The sequence below is a fragment of the Pseudochaenichthys georgianus genome, chromosome 2 (genome assembly GCF_902827115.2).
Source record: "Pseudochaenichthys georgianus chromosome 2, fPseGeo1.2, whole genome shotgun sequence".
Taxonomy (NCBI): domain Eukaryota; kingdom Metazoa; phylum Chordata; class Actinopteri; order Perciformes; family Channichthyidae; genus Pseudochaenichthys; species Pseudochaenichthys georgianus.
In genome coordinates, this window is record NC_047504.1 from 5973022 (window position 1) to 5995638 (window position 22617).

Consider the following 22617-nt stretch of genomic DNA (forward strand, 5'->3'; position numbering starts at 1 on the left):
GTTGTGTTTTGCATGTTCCTCAAATGTAATCTCCGAAAAGAACCACACAGTAAACACTTAAAGGTCACATGTCATGGCCATTTCCACTGATCATAATTCCATTGTTGTGGTATACTAGAATAGATTTATACTGTGCAATTTTCCAAACTCACATTGGTTTCGCATACAGCATCTAAAGTATGTGTATTTACTCTCTCCACTAAACGGCTCGTTGCAGCTCTTGCCCCCCCCCTCCCTGTGAGCACAGTGTGCTCCGATTGGTCGGGACCAGTCGAGACGTTGTGAATCGCGCTGAGCTCCGTGGAGGTGTGATTTCCTTGTTTAGCGAAACACAGCCAAACTCACCCTGAGCACACACAAACTCACAGCCGAAGTAAAAACAATAAGTGTGGCTTGATATTGAGAAAGAAAAAGGTTGATAAACGCTGTGAGAATGGGTCTGCAGAGAGAATTTCGTCGCGATCCCAACTGTCTGTTATCAGCCTGCAGCCAGGGAGGAGAAATCAGCAGAGCTGCATGCACTGAGTGTGTGTGTGAGGAAGTCCGTGGATTGGTCAATTTGGACCAATCAGCGGGGGCTTAACTTAACGGCTCCGCGGACGTAACGTAACGGCTCCACGGATTGGTCCATTTCGTTCCGGGTACGGTTGACATCATGATGTCCATGGAAGAATCAAATGGATGATGACGTTTCACCAACGAGGCGTTTTGGGGAGGTATTTTCTGTGTTAAGAGTTTTACTCCCTACAGGGTGTACTTTGAGGGTTTTGACTCTGCAGACCGTTAACATGCATAAAAACCTTCATAACACACAAGGGGACGGGTACTAACCGGAAAAGCATGACATGTGACCTTTAACAACACATCTTCAAACAAATATGAGTCTTGTTTTCAATAGGAATGAAAGCACTTGCTGTGCATCTGGGTGGAAAGCTGTGGGTTGCCTTGAAGTTGCCCAGCAGTGTGATTTAAAGGATTTAAGCATGAGTGTGTGTATCCTCTCTTACTGTCCCCATGAAAGCTATTTCCTGTATTTGTGTGTTCCAGCTTATTGTGGAGCCGCACTCCTTCACCCAGCTTGGTGTCCGGTTCAGTCCTTCATCCATCGGAAAGGGGAACCACGCAGCAAAGATCACTTTCACATGCCCTCAGGTGTATATACTGTTTTCACACAAACACAGAGCAAATTCATTTCATACATCACTGTCCCCTGCCTTCACACATACACACACTAATACAGTGTTTTTCAAAGTGGGGGGCGCCAGGGGGGTCACGCAAAGTTTGAGGGAAACAGAATTTTTTATTTAAAAAATAAAATAATTGCAATTTTCTTTTTTTAGATGTTATTAATAACTGTATATCTATCAATCTATGTGTCCTTTTTTAATCACACGGCCACCCTTCAAGCCAATCAGAATCGAGCTGCCGTTACTGAGAGTGAAAATCTGCTCAGCTTTTAGAGCAAATGAGAGCTAGTGAATATTTTGCTCTGCAGCTGGATGAGAGCACGGATGTAGCAAATGTCGCAGAATTGCTTGCATACATCAGATTTATTTCAGAAGACAACTTTGCTGAGGAAATATTATTTTGCAAAGCACTGGAAGGTAGGACCACATGAAGAGACATTTTCCAAGTTTTAGATGAGTACATCTCAAATGGACTTGACTGGTCTCGTTGTGTGGGTGTGTGTTCAGGTGGGGCTATGACAGGCAAAAAAAGCGGAGTGACAGCTTTGATCAGGCTGAAGGTCCCAAATGTAGTGGCAACACACTGCATGCTCCATCGCGAGGCACTTGTACACATCATTTTTTTTTAAAACAGGGGGGTCCCCGTCAGAGGATAATGCTATATGGGGGTCCTTGGCATGGCAAAGTTTGGGAACCCCTGCTACACACAGACACACATACAAGAGCAGGGATAGTTTAATTCTCTTCATGCTTCTGCACCAGTGTGGCTGGTGGCATTATGTTTTCAGCTGGTCTTTATGTCCTTTGGTCCCATTTTTGTGATTTTCGGGAACGCCAAGGAATCATTTCTTTAAATTTGGCACAAATATTCCTTTTACCTCAGGGTTGAACTCTATCGATTTTGGAGGTGAAAGATCAAGGTCACTGTGACTTCTCAAAAAAATGTTGGCCATAACTCAAAAACCACATTCAAAAATTAATCTAAAAATAGTTATAGTCAGCTGTTGTTAATGTGTTAGTCTTTCCTTTTTTAGTTGCAGGATTGGTGTGTGTTGTTTAGTGGGCGTGGCCTTATACCAGACAGCGAGGAGCCTCTGAGCATCTCATCCCTGATTGGCTCCAACGCCTCCATCACCATTCCCTTTAAAAACCCCACTGAGCTCCAAATCGTGGTCGACATCTCACTCACAGGTCACAATCAGTCCTCTTCTTTCTCTAACAGACACTTTGTCCCTCAAATGTGTGTTTTCGACACACTCACATGTTTATAATACTGTCTGTATTGATATGACTTCTTAGATAAGGACCCAAATGGGGTCTCCAACTGCCATCAAATAACTACTGACAAGCAGGTCTTCTCTATCCCTCTGAGACACACTGAAGGTGAGTTACTGATATGGTTTTCACAACATTAGGACAAAATGATATGGTTACCACAGGTGTTTAATTTATATTCGTTATTTTTAGGTTAGTGGGCAGTACATTTGTTTTTTAAATGTAGTCTAACTGACTGTCTTTCATCTTGGCTGCAGGCATTCAGATTGGTGAAGGTGTCAGTTTGGATGTTCCTGTAGTGTTTTTGCCTTACACCATGGAGCTACAGCATGCCTGGCTCTGCATCACTATGAAGCCCTGCAGCACCCCGGGGAGCAGTACCTGTAACGTGAGGTGTGTGTGTCTTATTATTGTCTGCATTAACAGCCTGAGTGCGAGAAGAAGGTTTTAAGCTGGAACACAGGAAATCTGTTAACAGCAATATATCTGAGTGCAAGCGTATAGTTTGAGCAGAAGCAGAGCAAATCTAAGCGCAAGCAGACACTATTTGAGTGCGAGGACAGGGTTTGAGTGAAAGAAATAAATAATCTGAACATGAAATCAATAAAGTATGCTCTCAAATGTAAAGACCACGCTCTTGAATAAAGATAGGGAATAACCTCCATAGCCCCCCTCCCCACTTTTGGCAGCACCCCCTGAGCAAAATGACTTCCCGCCTCTGTGCATAATGCCAGAGTCTATGCCTGAAGACTGTACTATAGAGTGGCGAAGTCCCTCCCTTTCCGGGGAGCTCCATGGGACCTTATTTCGGAAAAAGTATGTATTGAAGTCAATGGTGAGAGAAAGATTATCTTTCGATCGCGTTTGAATTGTGCCACAAATTACTCATATGATGTTTGTCAATTTAAAAGATAATTTTGCAAGTCAAAAAAATTAAAATGTGTTGTAAAACTGTGAAGTACCACTTTTTTTCGTGTGAAACCGCTCAACTACACTACATCTCCCGTCTCGCACCGCACACCAAGACGGCCGTCACGTTGGCACATTTCACTTCTTTCTTTCAGAATGAGGGTAAAAGTATTAAAAGAGGTGAAAATCACTACAAGTCTGGGCACGTTGAGAGCTGCACATACACAACAGGGGAGTTAGTTGGTTCTGTAAGAGCCAGCATGCGGGACCGGGATTCTGGGATTTGTAGTATTTTTCATAGTCTTATATTTCCACAGTTTTACGACAAACTGTGACTTTTTTGACATGGAAATTATTTTTTAAGATTGACAAACATCATATGTGTAATTCGTGGTACAATTCAAACGGGATCGAAAGATAGGTTTTCTCTCTCCATTGACTTCAATACATACTTTTTCCGAAATAAGGTCCCATGGGTCGGAAGTAGATGGGCGGGACTTCGCCACTCTATAGGCATATTTGACAGAGACACAGTTTCCTTGTAGGCTGGCTCATCAAAACCTTTCACCTTAAAAAGAGATAATGGTCGACTTCTCATAAAAAGGGCATTTAGTTTGTCGTTTAACTCCTCACCACATTAAATGGATTGATCGCCGCCTCCTTCCCCTCATAAGAACCCATGCAGGCAAAGCACAATAATCCATACGTTTTACAGTTCTGTACAATGGCTTGTGTTTTAATGTGCAAAACTCTTACTGCAAACAGATTAACTGGCTACAATTAGGAGTACAGCATGTAATGTTTAGTTTTTACTCTAAAAAGTCACACTTACAATGATTCTTATAACTATTTGATTTCATTATGACTAAAGATACCAAAATTGGGTTATAACTTCTCAGCTAAATAAATTTAGCATCTATTTTCCTCAGCTTTGTAAAAGTTCAAAATCTTATATCTGACCTTCTGAACACAATTGTTGGTATTCTTGCCACAGATATTCTACATTAGTAATATGTCTGACAGGTGTTCACATCTAGTACTGGTTCAGAGTTTATCCCCATTACTGAGTCACACTCACAATCAATATTCAGGTCAGAGCAGGAGTCGTCCACCATCTGCTGGATTTACCCTCTCCGTGGGATTCCCATGGATCTGCCTGTGGAGAACTCTCCACTTGGCGTGCTCCGTTGTGAAGCGGGCTGCCAGCTGGAAAGGAAGTTGGATGTTCTGCTGACTGGATATGTGCCGGGGAATCAAGTCCGGAAAAGCCAGGAAGGTGTGGGCCAGTTTGTGATATTGCAGGATCATTTTTTGAACAATGAGGGGATATTTTGAGGGTTATAATTCTGACATTAAAGGTGGGGTACGTAATTCACAGCAACACTTTTTGTTATATTCCATGGAATGCTCTTAACATCCCGATAGCAATGAATATATTAAATGCTTTGACAATAAATACATAAAAAAAATTCATCTGTGGAAGCCGTAGTACTGTAAAAAGCACGACCAATCATCTGAGCCGGCCCGGCTAAAATAACTGGATGGCCTACCTGCCTGTCAGCCTTCCATCTGTGCACAAACTTATCTCGTGCCCTCATTGGTCATGTGCGCGTTCGTGTGTGTTGGAGGACGGGCTCTGTAAGGAAGTCTGAAGGAAGCGGCAGATTTTTTCCGGTTGTGTACTTGCGCACTCGAGCTGGTTCCTCCATTCTTACCTACCCTACCTTTTAAGTTAAACAAAAATTGCAGGCATTTTAATTTCTCCTCAAATCTGTTTTGGTTGTCTTTATTTCTAGTTGTCTTTCTTGCACTAACTCAATCACCCTCTTCCCACTGCTTCCTTCCTGACAGTTTCCCAGGTGATGGTAGAAGACTTCCTGTGCACGGTTCGTTCAGACAGTGAGACAGAGCGCTCAGATGTGGAAGACTGCCTCTCTGTCTCCGCTGAATCAGCCAGGAGGGACCCTGAGACTGGAATCGTAACACTCTCACTTAATGTAATCTACAGTCCCCTCAGGCCATGCAGGTAACACTACTGCACACAAACATGAATACACTTGACACACAATGACAAGTACCAGGAAAAGGAAGTACACACTGAGACAAATATTTAGAGGAGAGGGAATGTGTCTTTTTGTTGCAGCAGATTTTGAGTTAAATCCTGCCGTTCTGTTGTTAAACCACTCTGGTATTATGAGCTAAAGCAAACAAACACTTTGCACACTCCAGAGAAACCATTGTGCACACAAATACAAATAGAGAAAACATTTGAGATATACAAACCACAAACTCACACCACATTAAAGCCAAAAGAAAACCGAGAGATGTAGACATACACAACAACACCTATTTACAGAGAGAACTAAACACACAGAGTGAGAGTATACTGCAGACTCTGGGAGCGGCAAACAAATACCTCAAAAGTTAGAAAGCACACAACAGAGAAAGAAATACGCACATTTCCTCTAGACGGGAAAAACAACAAAAGGATGCTAATAATAAGTCTGATAAACAAAACAAGCACATACTATATAAGCACATTCTCACACACAGAACAGAGGGCATACAAACCAAATGGGTTCCTCTCTCCCTCTCTGCAGATAACACACTTGCATTAAGCGTTGCGAGTAAACACTGCATTCATTTATTTCATGTCTTCTCCTTCTACAGTACAGTCTCCTCTCTGCATTCATTTATTACAAACGTTCTACATGTGCTGAGTATTAATGTTTGGAGCTTAGGGTTTTTTGCTTAGGTTTCTTTCCCAGGTAATATGGGAGACAGGGCCGTATGAGAACAATTAAAGAGCTATTTGAACATTAAAGCATGGAGACATGTCACAGTAGAGACGCAACATATGAAATGAAATGAGCATAATATGTGCCTTTTAAGTTCAGTGTGACCTATAAACACATTTTATAATTGTAGGTTTTACAACAACCGGGGATTTCCGTCCTGCTGTTCAAATCAAACCAATCAGGGCATTTTAAATCACATATAATGACAGTAATGAAAAAAAAGCATTTGTATATTCTTTGACTTAAAGAGCAAGTTGCAGGTTAGAGACCCCAGTGAATAAATGTGTAGGAAAATGATGTATACACTAGTTTTAAAAAAATATATACATAAATATACACTACAGTGACATCTGGCGTCGTTTTTGTAAGACATTTTTACAACAAAAAAAGACCACCCGCGTGTGACGTCACATCAGGGAAAGCGGCCGGTCTAACGTATTAATAGACATGGTTCACAATGCTAGTTTTGACCAGAAGAGGTTGAAAATGTATATTCGTATGCATATGACGGACAACAACCTTATAATTATGGCAGAGGGAACAGATTGATGACGTAGGCAATTTAATACGTTAGAGATAAACAATTTCACTCCTAACTTGTTCAGACAAACTCCATTTGCCTTAAAAAGATGTCTGCGGTCCCAGAAAAAGTTAAAGTTGTCAATAAAATGAACAGAATGGTCAATACAGACAGTTGAAAGCCAGGTGTTCAGTGCAAACAATCTGCTGAATCTCTCCACTCCTCTTCTGACTGGCGGTAGAGGGCCACTGATGAACACATCTGCATTTAGAGAACTGACAGTTTCCAACAGACATTTAAAGTCTTCTTTCAGCACTTCTGACTGTTGTTTCACAACATCATTTGTTCCAATGTGCAGTACCACATTCTTTACAGTCAGATGTTCAGCCGCAATATGCAGGATCTTCTCAGCCAAGTCAGAGACCACATCCTTGGGAAAACAGAGTACTTTGGTGTTGTTCTTACTACACAGACCTTTTACATCTCTTACAGCAGAGTCACCCACAATCAGAGTTCAGGCCAGTCGTTAGCTTTCCCCTCTAGCCTTTTACTTTTGGAGTAGCTATTGGTCCTTACCCTGCTATGTGAAGAGGACGGGTTATCCAGGTCATCAGAAAGAGATCTCCGGCTCTCGGTCAGCGGAGCGTATCTGTTCTGGATTGGCACACTCGGTGGTTTAGGAAGATTGTTTGTAATTCTCCCTTTAGCAGCTGTCCACAGCTGTTTCCTAGTAGGAACAGGGGTTGAAGAGGCGCTCTTCCTGGGTGATAACAATGCAGGCCAGCTGGTCGCATCACAGATTCAGAGCACTGGGCTCTGCCTGTTATCCGTCCTCCCAAATCCCATGAAAATGATTTACTCTTAGGCTTTGCACCCAGAGAGTTCCAGGGAGGACTACCACTTGTAGATTTATTACCCGTTACACAGCCCTCCTGTTCCTTGGAATCCTTGTAGCTGCTAACTAGCTTGAGTTAGCATGCCTTTGTCCCTTATTTTGCAACACTGGTAAAGTGGTGTCATTCCAACCTAGTCCATTCACTTCCACGTTAACTTCCAACCGTTGCATTTTCATTTCCAACACGGCCATCTTCTGTAGAAGTTTTGTGGAAGTCATCTGTAGAGAACGGAGGCATTTTGCTGCTAACTAGCTAAGCTAAATAGCATGCAGTAGCCTACCAGGCTTTAGCTGTTGCTAGGCCACGCTACTGTAAGACTGAGGTCGTCGTAAAAATATTGAAATATGGCTGAAACCCTCCGTCTATTACGAAGAATAACTGTCCCAGTGATAGTTAATGTCCAAGAGCCGCTGCTCGAAGTTTTCAGAAAGAAAAATAGAAAAACAGCATAAAAAAGTAAGCAGAGGCAAGAGCAAGCAGAAAAAGCGTCTGCACTGTAAGAAGGCTACACATATTACACAGGTAATATTAGAGAAAGCAAAGAAGAGTAAGCCAAATTATGAACATTATCCAACTGAAAAACTCAGCCGAGTGTTGCCAACTCCTTTCCAGAAAAGTAGCTCTTAGCTCTAGCTCCAAATCTAGGAAGTTGCCAAATTGGCACACTAGCTCGTCTCCTCAGGCCTCCCTTCAAAGCATCTCTATAAAAAATGATCATAATTAACTTCAACAACAAACATAGCTATTATAAGTGTTCACAGCTGTCATCCCCACATATAGTTTATTAGGATCCCCATTAGCTGGTGCATAACAACAGCTAATCTTCCTGGGGTCCACAAATAACATAAAACATGACATTCGACAGTACATTACAAGACAATGATACAAATCGTGTACGGCGTCAATTTTCCTTCAAACAGTGACTTTCATATCAACCATCACATACAGCTTATTTTCTGATTCCCCATTTCCTTGGAAAGAAAAATTAAAAAAACAAACAAAAGAATAATAATAATAGTGATTTTACCTCCTTTTTGTTGTAGCTGTTTATTAAAGGACAGTTTAACAAATTAAAACACATATTTATCAACAGTTTTTCCTTTGAATCCCCCCAGCCACAGCTCCACTTACCTTGCTTTAAGTCTGCTTTCTCCCTGCCTTTGCTGACTCAGTGACGGCTTCTTGGCACATTACCACTACATGTAATTGGAGTGCATTTATATAAGGCTTTTTGTGTCTTTACAACCCTTTAAAGGACTTCTACAACACAAGTCATCATTCTCACATTCATAGGCTGCCACACAAGGTGTCACATGCTCATCAGAGGTCATACACATTCACACACACTCACACTGTTAGCTAGGCCAAAGACAGCAAGTTGGGATTCATTATCTTGCCCAAGGACACCAAAGGGTACCTTTAACTGAAATTGAATCCACCTTTCTTGCCTTAAATGAACACTAGTTACTTACCAAATATCCATTCTATTTGCAAATATACAGCATGCTGTCAATGTTTATCACAGTTCACCTATCCTCTTCTGTCCTCCTTACTGTACATTGCATGTGACATCCTGCCAAGTGAAGAGTGTGTTCATTTATCAGCTTCCATCTTCATCTGTCCATTAATGAGGCGTACCCTGGTAGAATCAATACTTCTGAGAGCTAATGAGTTCTCCACGAGGAAATGACGGGGTGTGTGGTGCCGCTAATAGGCTCTTCCATTATCTACATGTTATTTCTCTGCTGGGGGTTCTGAGATGAGCCGACCACGTATCATAAGCTGAAAGCGGGAATATTAAAGACCCGGTTTAGTTAATCATGTTTCTGTAGATAAATAGGAATGCTCAAATTACACTCTACTAGATAAATTAATGTGGAAGAATGACTTGAAGAAAACCGATGAGCGGAAAGCTCATCTTAATCGTGGTATTCATCTGTGCCCCATGGAGGGCAAACTTTTTATAGTTAAAGCCTAATGCAGCTCATTTTACTGATTTACTTCTTTACTCTAGATAAAGGTTCTCAGGAAAATCATACTCTGCATATCTTTGGCTAGTCGACACCTATACAGTATTCCTGATCTAATTTTAGGTACATTTTGACCGAAGTAGTAACTTACTACGTGTTGCCAGCTGTACGAACTTACGTTTATCAATCCCTTTGTTGTGAAAGTATCAACAAGTCCTCCAACTCATACGACCAAATGGGTCGATTGTTCAAGCCCTTATTACGACCAAATATGTCGTTTGTTCAAGCGCTTAATACGACCTATAATTACGTTTTAAAGTTGTCGGCCTCTAGTGCTCCCGTTGAACGCAAACGTTACAGAGGGTTGTTTATTCACAAATAACCCTCTTTGTAAAATCCTAAATTTTAGGATAGTTTGGCCATTAAAACACTTTATGACTAGATTTCTAGCGAGAAGTATATATTGTACTTTTAGAATCCTCGTCCAGTCGATATGTAGGATCTATAGTTTGATATTACGAAGATGATTTGAGGTTTCGTCAGGAGAACGTGTATATGCGGCAAGCTTCCATGTAAAGTTACGGGTTGAAAACAGTATTTCCGGTCTCGACGTTTTCATAATAAAACCAATGATCAAATGATTTAACAGTGATATCTGCACTACTCATCCACTAAAAAACATCAGTTTATCCTAGTTAATTATACGACATTAATTGGTTTAAATTGTGTACAATGCTTTTGTGTTTTTCCCATTGTCACGGATGAGTGAAGGAAGCAGGACCCAAATGCAGATAACTTTTGAGAATCCCTTTATTCCAAGGATAAAGGATAAATGACAAATACAGAACAGAACACTCTCCGGTGAACTCCGTCACCAACAAACAATGACCCAACACTGAACACAGACAGAGACAAGACTAAATACAAGAAGGGGTAATCATGACAACGAGAAACAGCCGGGCAGGGGAGGAGAAACACAAGGACAACAGGTGAACACAATCGGGTAATCAGGGAGGGAAACAGACAGAAAGCAGACAGGCAGGAAACGGGGGTGAACACTTAACACAATAAGACAGGAAACCCAAAGACCAGAAAAACACCAACACAGACAAAACTACAAGCGTGACATAACATGTGAATTGTGACAGAACCCCCCCCTCAAGGGACGGATTCCAGACGTCCCTAAAAAAAAAAAAAAAAAAAAAAAGTCCAAAACCCCAAGCAGGGTGGGCGGAGGGGGTCCGGAGGACGGGTCTTGGGCTGACAGCCCAGGAACACAGCGGAGGACCAGGAAGGGGTCACGGGCGGACGGCCCGAGGGGCAAGGTACAGTCCAAAAAGGGGGATTCGGGCGGACTGCCCGGGGACAAGGCAGAGAACCAGGAAGGGGTCTCGGGCGGACGGCCCGGGGTCCAAACAGAGTCCAAGGTGGGGACCATGGAGGACCGAAGGCAGCGGTAGGAAGAGTCAGGGACCCGGGTCCGAGGGCGAAGGCAACGGCAGGAAGAGTCAGGGGGTCAGGCCCGAGGGCGAAGACCGCGGCTCTCAGGGGGCCGGGCACGAGGGCGAAGACCGCGGCTCTCAGGGGGCCGGGCTCGAGGGCGAAGACCGCGGCTCTCAGGAGGCCGGGCTCGAGGGCGAAGACCGCGGCTCTCAGGGGGCCGGGCTCGAGGGCGAAGACCGCGGCTCTCAGGGGGCCGGGGCCTCGAGGGCGAAGACCGCGGCTCTCAGGGGGCCGGGGCCTCGAGGGCGAAGACCGCGGCTCTCAGGGGGCCGGGCTCGAGCCGGTGTCGACCGGACAGGATCAGGAGGCCGGGCAGGAAAGCGCTGATGGGCCAGTTCCGGAGATCGGGCAGGACCCGGTGTCGGCCGGACAGAAACCGGAGCCGGTCGGACAGGCTTCGGCAGGATCCCCCACGGAAAAGGACCAGGAGTTGGCAGGAACCCCGGCGAGACCGGTGATGGACATGGGGCTGGCAGGGCCCCCGGTAGAACCTCCAACGGCACGGGATATAGGGTTGGCAGGACCCCCGGCAGGGGAGTAGACGGCGGGACCTCCAACGACACAGGACACAGAGCTGGCAGGACCCCCGGCAGGGGAGTATTCTGCGGGACCTCCAACGGCACAGGACACAGGGTTGGCAGGACCCCCGGCAGGGGAGTAGACGGCGGGACCTCCAACGGCACAGGACACAGAGCTGGCAGGACCCCCGGCAGGGGAGTAGACGGCGGGACCTCCAACGGGACAGGAGAAAGGGTTGGCAGGACCCCCGGCAGAAGAGTATTCTGCGGGACCTCCAACGGGACAGGAGAAAGGGTTGGCAGGACCCCCGGCAGGGGAGTAGACGGCGGGACCTCCAACGACACTTGCGTAGGGGCTTGAATAGGGAATGGAGAGTGAACTCGAGCGGAGACTTGAGAGGGGACTCGAGAGGAGACTGGAGAGGGGACTCCAGAGGGGACTAGAGAAGGGAACACGAGAGGGGATTTGAGAGGGGAACTAAAGAGGGGACTCGAGGAGGGACCAGAGGAGGGACCAGAGGAGGGAACTCGAGAGGGAACTCGAGAGGGGACTCGAGGGGGAACTGGAGAGGGGACTCGAGATGGAAACAGAGAGGGAACTCGAGAAGGGACTACAGAGGGGACTAGAGGAGTAACTAGGGAAGGGAACTCGAGAGGGGAACTAGAGAGGGGACCCGAGGAGGGACTAGAGGACCTAAAGGAGGGACTAAAGGAGGGAACTCGAGAGGGGACTCGAGGGGGAACTGGAGAGGGAACTTGAGATGGAAACAGAGAGGGGACTCGAACAGAGACTAAAGAGGGGACTAGAGGAGAGACTAGAGGAGGGACTAGATGAGTAACTAGAGAAGGGAACTCGAGAGGGAAACTAGAGAGGGGACTCGAGGAGGGACTAGAGGAGGGACTAAAGGAGGGAACTCGAGAGGGAACTGGAGATGGAAACAGAGAGGGGACTCGAGAAGGGACTACAGAGTGGACTAGAGGAGAAACTAGAGGAGGGACTAGAGGAGTAACTAAAGAAGGGAACTCGAGAGGGGAACTAGAGAGGGGACTCGAGGAGGGACTAGAGGAGGGCCTAAAGGAGGGAACTCGAGAGGGGACTCGAGGGGGAACTGGAGAGGGAACTTGAGATGGAAACAGAGAGGGGACTCGAACAGAGACTAAAGAGGGAACTAGAGGAGGGACTAGAGGAGTAACTAGAGAAGGGAACTCGAGAGGGGAACTAGAGAGGGGACTCGAGGAGGGACTAGAGGAGGGCCTAAAGGAGGGACTAAAGGAGGGAACTCGAGAGGGGACTCGAGGGGGAACTGGAGAGGGAACTTGAGATGGAAACAGAGAGGGGACTCGAACAGAGACTAAAGAGGGGACTAGAGGAGAGACTAGAAGAGTAACTAGAGAAGGGAACTCGAGAGGAAAACTAGAGAGGGGACTCGAGGAGGAACCAGAGGAGGGAACCCGAGATGGGACCGTGGCAGCCGGGACCAGATCCGGATCTGGAACCAAGGCAGCTGGGGTCGGGACCATGGCTGCTGGGACCAGAACTGGGGCCGAAACCCTGGCTGCAGGGACCGGAATAGCAGCCAGAAACATGGCTGCTGAAGCCAGAATCCTGTCTATAAGCTCCAGCTTCGACGCCGGAAACACGGCCGTATAGGGCGCTCCCGGAGCCGGGACCATAGCCGCTGGGGCCGGCCCTGGAGCCGGAAACATGGCTGTATGATCCAGCTCTGGAGCCCGGATCATGACTGTGTGGGGCGGACTCGGAGCCGGAAACATGGCTGCGGGAGCCTGCACTGGGGCAGGAACCATGGCTGCTGGGGCCGAAACCGTGGCTGCTGGGGCCGGAACCGTGGCTGCTGGGGCCAGGACTGAGGCTGGAACCATGGCTGCTGGCGCCTGTACTGGGACCATGGCTGCTGGGGCCCGGGCTCCTTGTCTGGCCTTGCGACGACTCCTCTTAGCAGCCGCCTGAATGCTCCATGGGCCTCCATAAGCCTGACGAGTTCCAGCATAAGACTCATGAATAGGAGCAGGAACTGGGGAAGAAGCAGAGGTTGACTCCAGACGGAACACTCCGAGACGTCTGTAGTCAGCAGGCTGGAACTCACACCTCCAGAGGAAGTCCAACATCCAGTCAGGTAAGAATTCCACCAAGTCGGGCTTCTCCATCGCCAACCGGTGCGCCTCTACCAGGGCGGCCTCCTTCAGCCGAACACTGGACGCTTCCTTCCACCAATCGTGGCAACATTCCAAAGGAAAAGAAAACTGTTGCAGCTCCACCTCAAAAGGGTCATCTGCTGGGTCCATTTCTGGTTGGGTCATTCTGTCACGGATGAGTGAAGGAAGCAGGACCCAAATGCAGATAACTTTTGAGAAACCCTTTATTCCAAGGATAAATGACAAATACAGAACAGAACACTCTCCGGGGAACTCCGTCACCAACAAACAATGACCCAACACTGAACACAGACAGAGACAAGACTAAATACAAGAAGGGGTAATCATGACAACGAGAAACAGCCGGGCAGGGGAGGAGAAACACAAGGACAACAGGTGAACACAATCGGGTAATCAGGGAGGGAAACAGACAGAAAGCAGACAGGCAGGAAACGGGGGTGAACACTTAACACAATAAGACAGGAAACCCAAAGACCAGAAAAACACCAACACAGACAAAACTACAAGCGTGACATAACATGTGAATTGTGACACCCATAGGTTTTTCTCTTTCGATTCTGAGAGACACATCTATTTTTTCAGAGGTTTTGATAGGCTAAATTCACGCCGCAATGCACATCGGGATATGGTGTTTATGTGATATGTGAAATCGGAAAACATTTAAAAAAAATAAAATAATACTTTATTCCGAGTGTTCTTGCTTTTCTCTTTGAAAGTCATCACATAACGGCATTGTAATACACGGTTCGGCTGCATTAAATATTACATATCTGCTGTAGATATGTATTTATAGAGCCCTGATCAGAAGACCTTTTGACAAACTGGAAGAGATGCCGCCAAAACTGAATACGTGACCATAAATATATCAACAATTAAACAACATCTTCCATTTATTTTCACACAATACGTCTCCTTGCAGTATCAACACTAATTCGGCTGACTTTTATATTTGATCCAATTAGTAGATAGTCTGTATTTACACCATAACGGTGCACAGCTGATAGAAAGGGACTTTTTTGTAGTTTCTAAAGATATTACTGATTTTCTGAACTACCTTTCCAACTCCTCATGCAGTTGACTGTTACAGGTCTATACAAGTTCATGGTACAATGCATAAGCTTCACATCGAGAGACTGAAACTGGATTTTCCTTTACCGTTCTGTTTTAATTTCACAATAAAGGGAATAGTCATATTATGTTTGATATTATTATGTTTTATTAACTAGACCACTGGTCTAAACCGCACCTCCTAGTGGTTAAAGCACGTTATTGAATTTTGTTGTTGAATAAGTTATATTTGATGAAAACATTTAAATATTAAGAGTAACCTACATACAAAATAGGGGTCAATGATAGAAATATAGAATAGAAAATATCAAGAAGATACTGTAGTGATCTCTACAATAAAACAGTTTAGTGCAGGACGTCCAAAGATATTAACAGGAGGATGTGCAAAACAGACAAACTGATAAGGCTGAATTTTACTCAGGTGTAACTAAAGTCTGATTTAAGGGTTGTTTATATTTCACATCATTAATCAGAATCTGCAAAGTAACAAAAATAAATGTAGTAGAGTAAAAATACCAGGTTAACCTCTGAATTGTAGTGCAGTAGAACAAAGTAGTACATGCTGCTGTAACAAAAACATTTCCCAACTTGGGATCAATAAAGTATCTTATCTTAAGATGATCGATGGCTACTGCCATATTTGCTAAATGTGCATCTGAACCTTGACAAGTGCATGTTTCAGGCTTATCAATGAACAACAGGAGGGGTCACAGACATAAGACCAGCTGTTAAATAAAGCTCTTCTGACCTTAGCTGTCATGTGGTATTAATGCTGCCCATTATGGACACAAGCTATTTTCACCCATGTATTAATTATATGTTTTAAATTTGATAACACCAATGTGTTAAAACCTCCAGGGATGTATACAGTTTAATACTGGCAACTTATAATTGTGGGAAATACAAAAACATCTTTTTAAAACTACAATTCCCAGTAGAGACGTGCCATAGAACATGTTACGAAACACACAATAGCCAGCATGTGTAATTCTGGGGGGGAGGGCTGGGCTGGACCCGTCCAAGTCCAGTTTTGGATAGTCTGGCGTGGTTCCATTCCATTTCAAAGAGCTGTTTGACACTCGGCGTAACCTTGTCGCACTGCCACTCCAACATCCAATCACAGAGCTTGAGGGCTAATCACGGGGTTTGTAAAGCAAGGCGGATGTTGTAGTCCCAAACGATAGCTGGGGATTCTGGGTAGTGTAGTGTCTTCGGAAACTCTGTAGTGTCTAAACTCCGAAAAAACAATTTGTTTCTCCGAATCGAAGGTTAAAAACACAAAAGCATTGTACACAATTTAAACCAATCAATATTGTGTGATTAACAAGAATAAACTGATGTTTTTTAGTGGATGAGTAATGGAGATATCACTGTGTAATCATTTGACAGTGTGGGGAATACTTCCGGTTTTATTATGAAAACTTCGAGACCGGAAAAACTGTTTTCACCCACGCCAACTTTACATGGAAGCTGCCCCATATACAGTACACGTTCTCCTGGCGAGACCTCAAATCATCTTCGTATATCTATCAAACTGTAGATCCTACACATCCACTGGACGTAGATTATAAAAGTACAATACACACTTCTCGCTAGAAATTAAATAAAAAAGCATTGCAATGGCCACACTATTCCACAATTTAGGATTTTCCAGAGAGGGTTATTTGTGAATAAACGACCCTCCGGAGCGTTTGCAATCGACAGGAGCATGTTGTTTCTTACACGACCACTAGAGGTGCTACACTTTAAAACGTGACTCTGGGTCGTATTTAGCTGCTGAACAATCGACCGATATGGTCGTTTTTTGTAGGAGGACAGGCTGGAAAGTATCAAATTACAGTCAATTTCAGCTATTGTGTGTGTGTGTGTGTGTGTGTGTGTGTGTGTGTGTGTGTGTGTGTGTGCGTGTGTGCGCACGCGCGTGTGTGTGTGTGTGTGTCCAGGTCCAGGTCCAGGTGTTCAGCCGTCCTAGCTGTGCAGTGTGTGTCCGGCAGGATCTGGGAGTTTTCCATCTCTCTCATTAGCACAGAGCCTCAAGTGGATGATGTCATCATCACTGAGGCCACTGAGTTAGGCAAGACATCAGCTGTGGGCTTCCAGCTGACCAGCACCACCAGGTGTGTGAGAACTTATTCCATCAAAGTGTTCTTATAATTGAATACAAGCTGCACCTCGAAAATTAGGTGTAGCCATATAGCTCTCTAAAGGTTTTGTATCTATCCTAGAACTGTCATAGAGGATTTTAATTAAGTCCCTAGCTCTTTGAAAGTCAAATGTAAAGTTTTGAAGATCCTCATGAGGTTTGTTATCCCCTGGAAAGTTTCTAGTGATAGTCGCTAACATTCCCATTGTAGGAGGCCAGAGCGGTTCACCGCAGCGTTCCTGCCCGGCAGCAGCAGTGAGTTCTCAGTGACTCCAGCCTCAGGGGTGTTACCTCCTGTTGGTTCTCCTGGAGCCCCCTTCAGTCTGTGCTTCACACCCAGCAAACACGGCAACCACAGAGCAAGGCTAACCATCCATGTATGTCAATTAGTATCCTCTGATATAGATATGTCTGTTATTATTAAAGTAAGGATGTCAACATTCCCTTATAGTCCAGCAGATATGTGAAATATCTGAAATAATTATTGTGCTTTTGATGATAAAAACATGACATTTGGCACACTGTTAGAGCATGCTCTAAGGAAGATTTTTGGCTATAGGGCCATCGCAAATGTGTCCATTGGCGCCAATGGCATTGGTTGTTATTTTCCCAGTAGCTTAGGATCTAGACCACCTAGGATCTTGATTCTGGTGGCTAATGCTACATTTTCAAGGATGGGGAATGCATTGGTACTATTTAAAACATGCTAGAATGTAGCTAACTATATGTATCTGGTATTCAGGGAACAAAATACCCAGTAAAATCATTAACATGTTTATTATGGTGAAGTAATACATGTTACATAATATATATGTAATATTACAGGTTTTAAACTAAGTGCAGATTTAGTTCTGAAAACACAGTCCACCACAGTGGCAAAGGGCACTGCACTGAATTGCATCCATTTTTGCATCCACAGCGGAGGAGTTCACGACAGGCCTGGGTCGCTTCTGCTAATGTGGTCCAGTAAACTTCCCATCCACCTGTGGCCTTCCTCTTCCACCCCCAGTCACCTTGGGATGGGAGTTCAGGGGCTGAAAACATCATCTGTCCCTAGCAGTGACCAGCTTGGAAGGCAGCTCTCTTTGTGTGCTGAATCAATGCTGCTTGTGTTGGGGGGAGTCCTTCAATTGTTCTACCTTTCTGGGTGAAGAGCTACTTGCGTGCCTGATTGACTGACTCCTTGCTGCTAGTGCGGTCATACAGCAATACCAGAGAGCAGTGTCACACTCACTTCTCTACTTCCCCTCTTCTACGACCAGGCCAAATCTGTGGCCATGATTCGTCATTCCATCGATGTGTAAGGCAGGCATTAGAGATTCTGAATCCTGGTCAGATCACTGGATCAACCTCTATACGCTGTGGCTAAACAAATCCAGTGGAGCTGGCCAGCAACTCACAGTGAAGATCATTTTATTGTGATGTTTGTTGGGTTTCAAATTGAGATGGCAGTACTCGAGGTACTTGGCGACAGTCCGAGAGAAGTCCAGGTCCCAACAACAGCTCTCAACTCTGAAGAATGACTGTTCTCTGTTCCCTAGGTTGTACATTGTATCTGAGATACGTGATGGAAGTCTGGATGAGTTTTGGGATTAATTATGTGAAATATAATAAACTTGAAAACCAGGCATGTCCATCATCATTGTAACAAATGGGCAAGCTCAGAACTGGTACCAAGTCAGACTTGGTGGGCTGTTTGGAGGACCTGATTTCTTTACAAGAGAATGCATCCCACCACACAGTTAATCCTTCATGTAGCTACTCTTGTTAACATGCTACGACCTGGCGCTGCTAAGACGTTTTTTTATTATGCGCAGAAAGCGTTCTCACCATACATCCTGTCTCAGCTGGAGCATGTCAGCAGAATTGATGTCGTGTGGGATGAATATTTTCCCGAAAGTCTGAAGGCTGAAACACGCAGCAAGAGGGAAGTGAGTTCATAGACGCGTTGAGCCATCCAGTGTCATTCCTGGAAACTGGCCAGAGTTTCTGCGCATTGAAGACAAGAAGGCTGAACTGTTCTCCTTCCTGGCAACCAGTGTGACAGCCCTCAACACTGGCAAACAAATAATCAGTACTTGCAACATGCACACATGAGGAGGCTGATACCCGCACCCTACTGATATTTGATATTTGATATCCTTTATTAATCCCCGTGGGGAAATTGTTTCTCTGCATTTGACAGGAGCAGTGTGCTGCCATTTTGAACGGCGCCCCCGGGGAGCAGTGTAGGGAACGGCGCCTTGCTCAGGGACACCGCGGTAGCACTTGGTCTTGCCGGGACTTGAGCTGGTGACCTTCCAGTTGCCAAGCCAAGTCCCCATCGACTTCGCCACCACCGTCCCTAAACTGCACCTACATAAGCAAGGTGTCAATACGCACAGTTGACACGGATGTGATAGTACTGGCAGTCACAGCAGCCCAATCCCTCAACATCACTGCTGTGGGTTGCCTTTGGCGCACAGTTTTTGGCAATTAGCAGCTCATGAGATGGCGAGGTCACTGGGTCCAGATCGATGCATAGCCTTACCAATGTTCCATGCATTCACTGGATGTGACAGTATCATCCTTTGGTGGCAGGGGCAAGAAGACGGCGTGGGATACATGGATGACGTTTGATGATGTCACTAGAGCCTTCTGTGTCTTGGCTGCCACCCCAGACTCCGTAAACAACTGGATGGAGCCTCTGGAGCGATTTGTGATATTGCTGTATGACCGCACTAGCAGCAAGGAGTCAGTCAATCAGGCACGCAAGCAACTTTTCACCCAGAAAGGTAGAACAATTGAAGGATTCCCCCCAACACAAGCAGCATTGCTTCAGCACACAAAGAGAGCTGCCTTCCAAGCTGGTCACTGCTAGGGACAGGTGATGTTTTCAGCCCCTGAACTCCCATCCCCAGGTGACTTGGGGTGGAAGAGGAAGGCCACAGGTGGATGGGAAGTTTACTGGACCACATTAGTAAAAGCGACCCAGGCCTGTCGTGAACTCCTCCGCTGTGGATGCAAAAAGGGGTGCAGTGGACAATGCAAATGTGTCAAGGTAGCAATTCAGTGCAGTGCCCTTTGCCACTGTGGTGGACTGTGTTTTCAGAACTAAGTCTGCACTTAGTTGAAAACCTGTAATATTACATATATATTATGTAACATGTATTACTTCACCATAATAAACATGTTAATGGTTTTACTGGGTATTTTGTTCCCTGAATACCAGATACATATAGTTAGCTACATTCTAGCATGTTTTAAATAGTACCAATGCATTCCCCATCCTTGAAAATGTAGGATTAGCCACTAGAATCAAGATCCTAGGTGGTCTAGATCCTAAGCTACTGGGAAAATAACAACCAATGCAAATGTGTCCAATGGCGCCAATGGACACATTTGTGATGGCCCTATAGCCAACAATCTTCCTTAGAGCAGGCTCCAACAGTGTGCCAAATGTCATGTTTTTATCATCAAAAGCACAATTCTTTCACATATCTGCTGGACTATTACAGATAACTTCTGCAGCCAAACCAACACATACAATGATTGACAGATACTTCTCTAATTACAGACAGAAGATGTGCAGTGGACCTACGAGGTGAGAGGGGAAACCCCTCCTGACCCCCCACCCATCTGTAGCACACTCACCAGAGGCAGCTTTCCTGTGCCAATCAATCCAACCAATCAACAGCTGAGGAGCTTTGTGGCTCAGAACCTCCGTCTCCCTGCCCTGGCTAACTCGTCCCCTCTCAAAGTCCGCAGATAAAGGCAACGCCACTCTCAAACAGCTAACAGCGACATTTCTGTCTGATTTCCTTTACCCAGCAACATCTACCACACAATGTCACCTCCAAAGACATAGCTTTATAATTAGCTATTTGGACTGGCACGTTGCCATATGGCAGCGATGGTGATGGGTGTCACCGCTTGTCCTTTTTTTCTCTTAAAATGGACCATTAGTCCTGTTAGTGCTTCTCGGCTGACAATACTAAAATGTCTTCCCTGTGGAAAGTGAAGGATTTTTTGACGAAATTAAATGACAATTATTTTCAAAAGCAATCTTAAAACTTGACCCAGTTCTTATTTCTTTTCGTTCTGATACAGTTCTTATCGTGAAACATTTTGTTACACATTACATTGGAAGCACTGTAACTGACCTCTTAACTTTGTTGGCAAAATTCTACACTTGCAAAAATTCTGTAGCTGCCTACCTCATCTCTTTGTATGATTGGTATAGATTGAATAAGTGAAATCGATGAGGGATTAAGGCTTTTACTGGCTCCACCTCATCAGTGTTCTTCATGAATTGAGCCAGTGTCCCTGAAGTTTTACACATTCAGCAGGTAATAGATATATGATGAGCAATAAATGCTAGTAATGGTTACGGTGTCCCTATTATGCCTCAGTCCATTTCAAGTAAAATGTTACCAACCTCGTTTTATTCATCCTTCCCCTTAAAACGCTTCCCTGTTAGACAGATATTGCCATCCCACTTTATATTACACTAACCAGGACAACCTTGAAATACTCTGCCATCTTTCTGAATTCTGCGTATATCATTTAATAAATCAAACCACATGAGCCTTAAGAGGTTGATTGTGGGCCTGTGTGCATACAAATGCATCCCACATGGCCTCCAGTGTACCCTTATAGCTGCGGTTTCTGCTAGGAGTTCCACGGGGAGGAACCTCTCCGTGGAACATGGGCTGTGTGTTCAAAGAGATCCCAGTCCCAGAGATCTGAAAATAAACGTTGATGATATAAATTAATTTGTAGAATTATTGTTTGGATGATGTGTCAGAGGTTTGCATTCTGTAGTTTCTGTGCACGCTTCCCTTCCTGTATGTCCCTATATGGAGCTGTCCTATGGCTCACCTTTTGCCTTTGAAATTATTCACGAGGCAGTTACGCTCAGTTATGTGACCATTAAGCACCATCTGCAGCCTGCTGGGGAGGAAGAGAGAGAACGATAGGAAGCCTCATGGAGAGAGATGAGAGGACAGGAAATATAAAGGAAGGGAGCAAAAAATAGAAGATGGTGGAATAAAGTACACAAGGGGTGGAGTCATAGATGATGGAAGGGTTTGGGAGAGACAAAACAAAGATGACACCAGCAGATAAAGTGCACAGTAAAAGGCAGGTACTCGGTAGGTAGGTCGAAGGTTTTGCATATCGTGTGAAGCTGTGCGACGGTTGATTTCTGTCCATAGATTACCTGCGGGGATGAGCTCGCCGCCACACGTTCCTCTGCCGGTGCGTTGCCCCAGCAACAGATGAGCCAAGCCAACAATAATTGGTGGAGGGTCTGTAATGCTGCCTGCAGTAGCAAGAGATCACACAGAAGTGAGACTCACAACAAGGACATTATAATGAGAAGCCACCACGTGCTGACACCAATCTGACCTCTGCACCAACCCACATGACGTTATCTAAATAACTTTAAGGTTATAACTTTTCTGAAGTTTGTAACACTGATTAACATCTGTGCAGAGATACAATACATGTATTCATTTGTTCCTCTTGAGCTGCTGGTGTTTGCAGCATTATTCGTGGCAAATGAACAGCGTTATGTCTCGGTTCTGTGAAGCATAATCCTAATGATTTAGGCCAAAATAGATAGTCTAAGTTAGATGTTATTTACCACAAAGATAAAAAGTAAATACTGGCAGC

At 44.9% G+C, this 22617-nt stretch overlaps 1 protein-coding gene across 1 annotated transcript in view; it reads left to right on the plus strand.

Annotated features, from left to right (window-relative positions):
* Positions 1-21014, plus strand: part of LOC117458564 (cilia and flagella-associated protein 47-like) — a 68373-nt gene extending 47359 nt beyond the window's left edge. The window contains 9 exon segments of the mRNA XM_071205304.1: positions 1048-1152; positions 2222-2378; positions 2487-2570; positions 2720-2855; positions 4463-4647; positions 5223-5397; positions 16763-16936; positions 17174-17339; positions 20519-21014. Coding sequence (XP_071061405.1) covers positions 1048-1152; positions 2222-2378; positions 2487-2570; positions 2720-2855; positions 4463-4647; positions 5223-5397; positions 16763-16936; positions 17174-17339; positions 20519-20713 — 1377 coding nt within the window. The 3' untranslated portion in view covers positions 20714-21014.
* The last annotated feature ends 1603 nt before the right edge of the window (positions 21015-22617 follow it).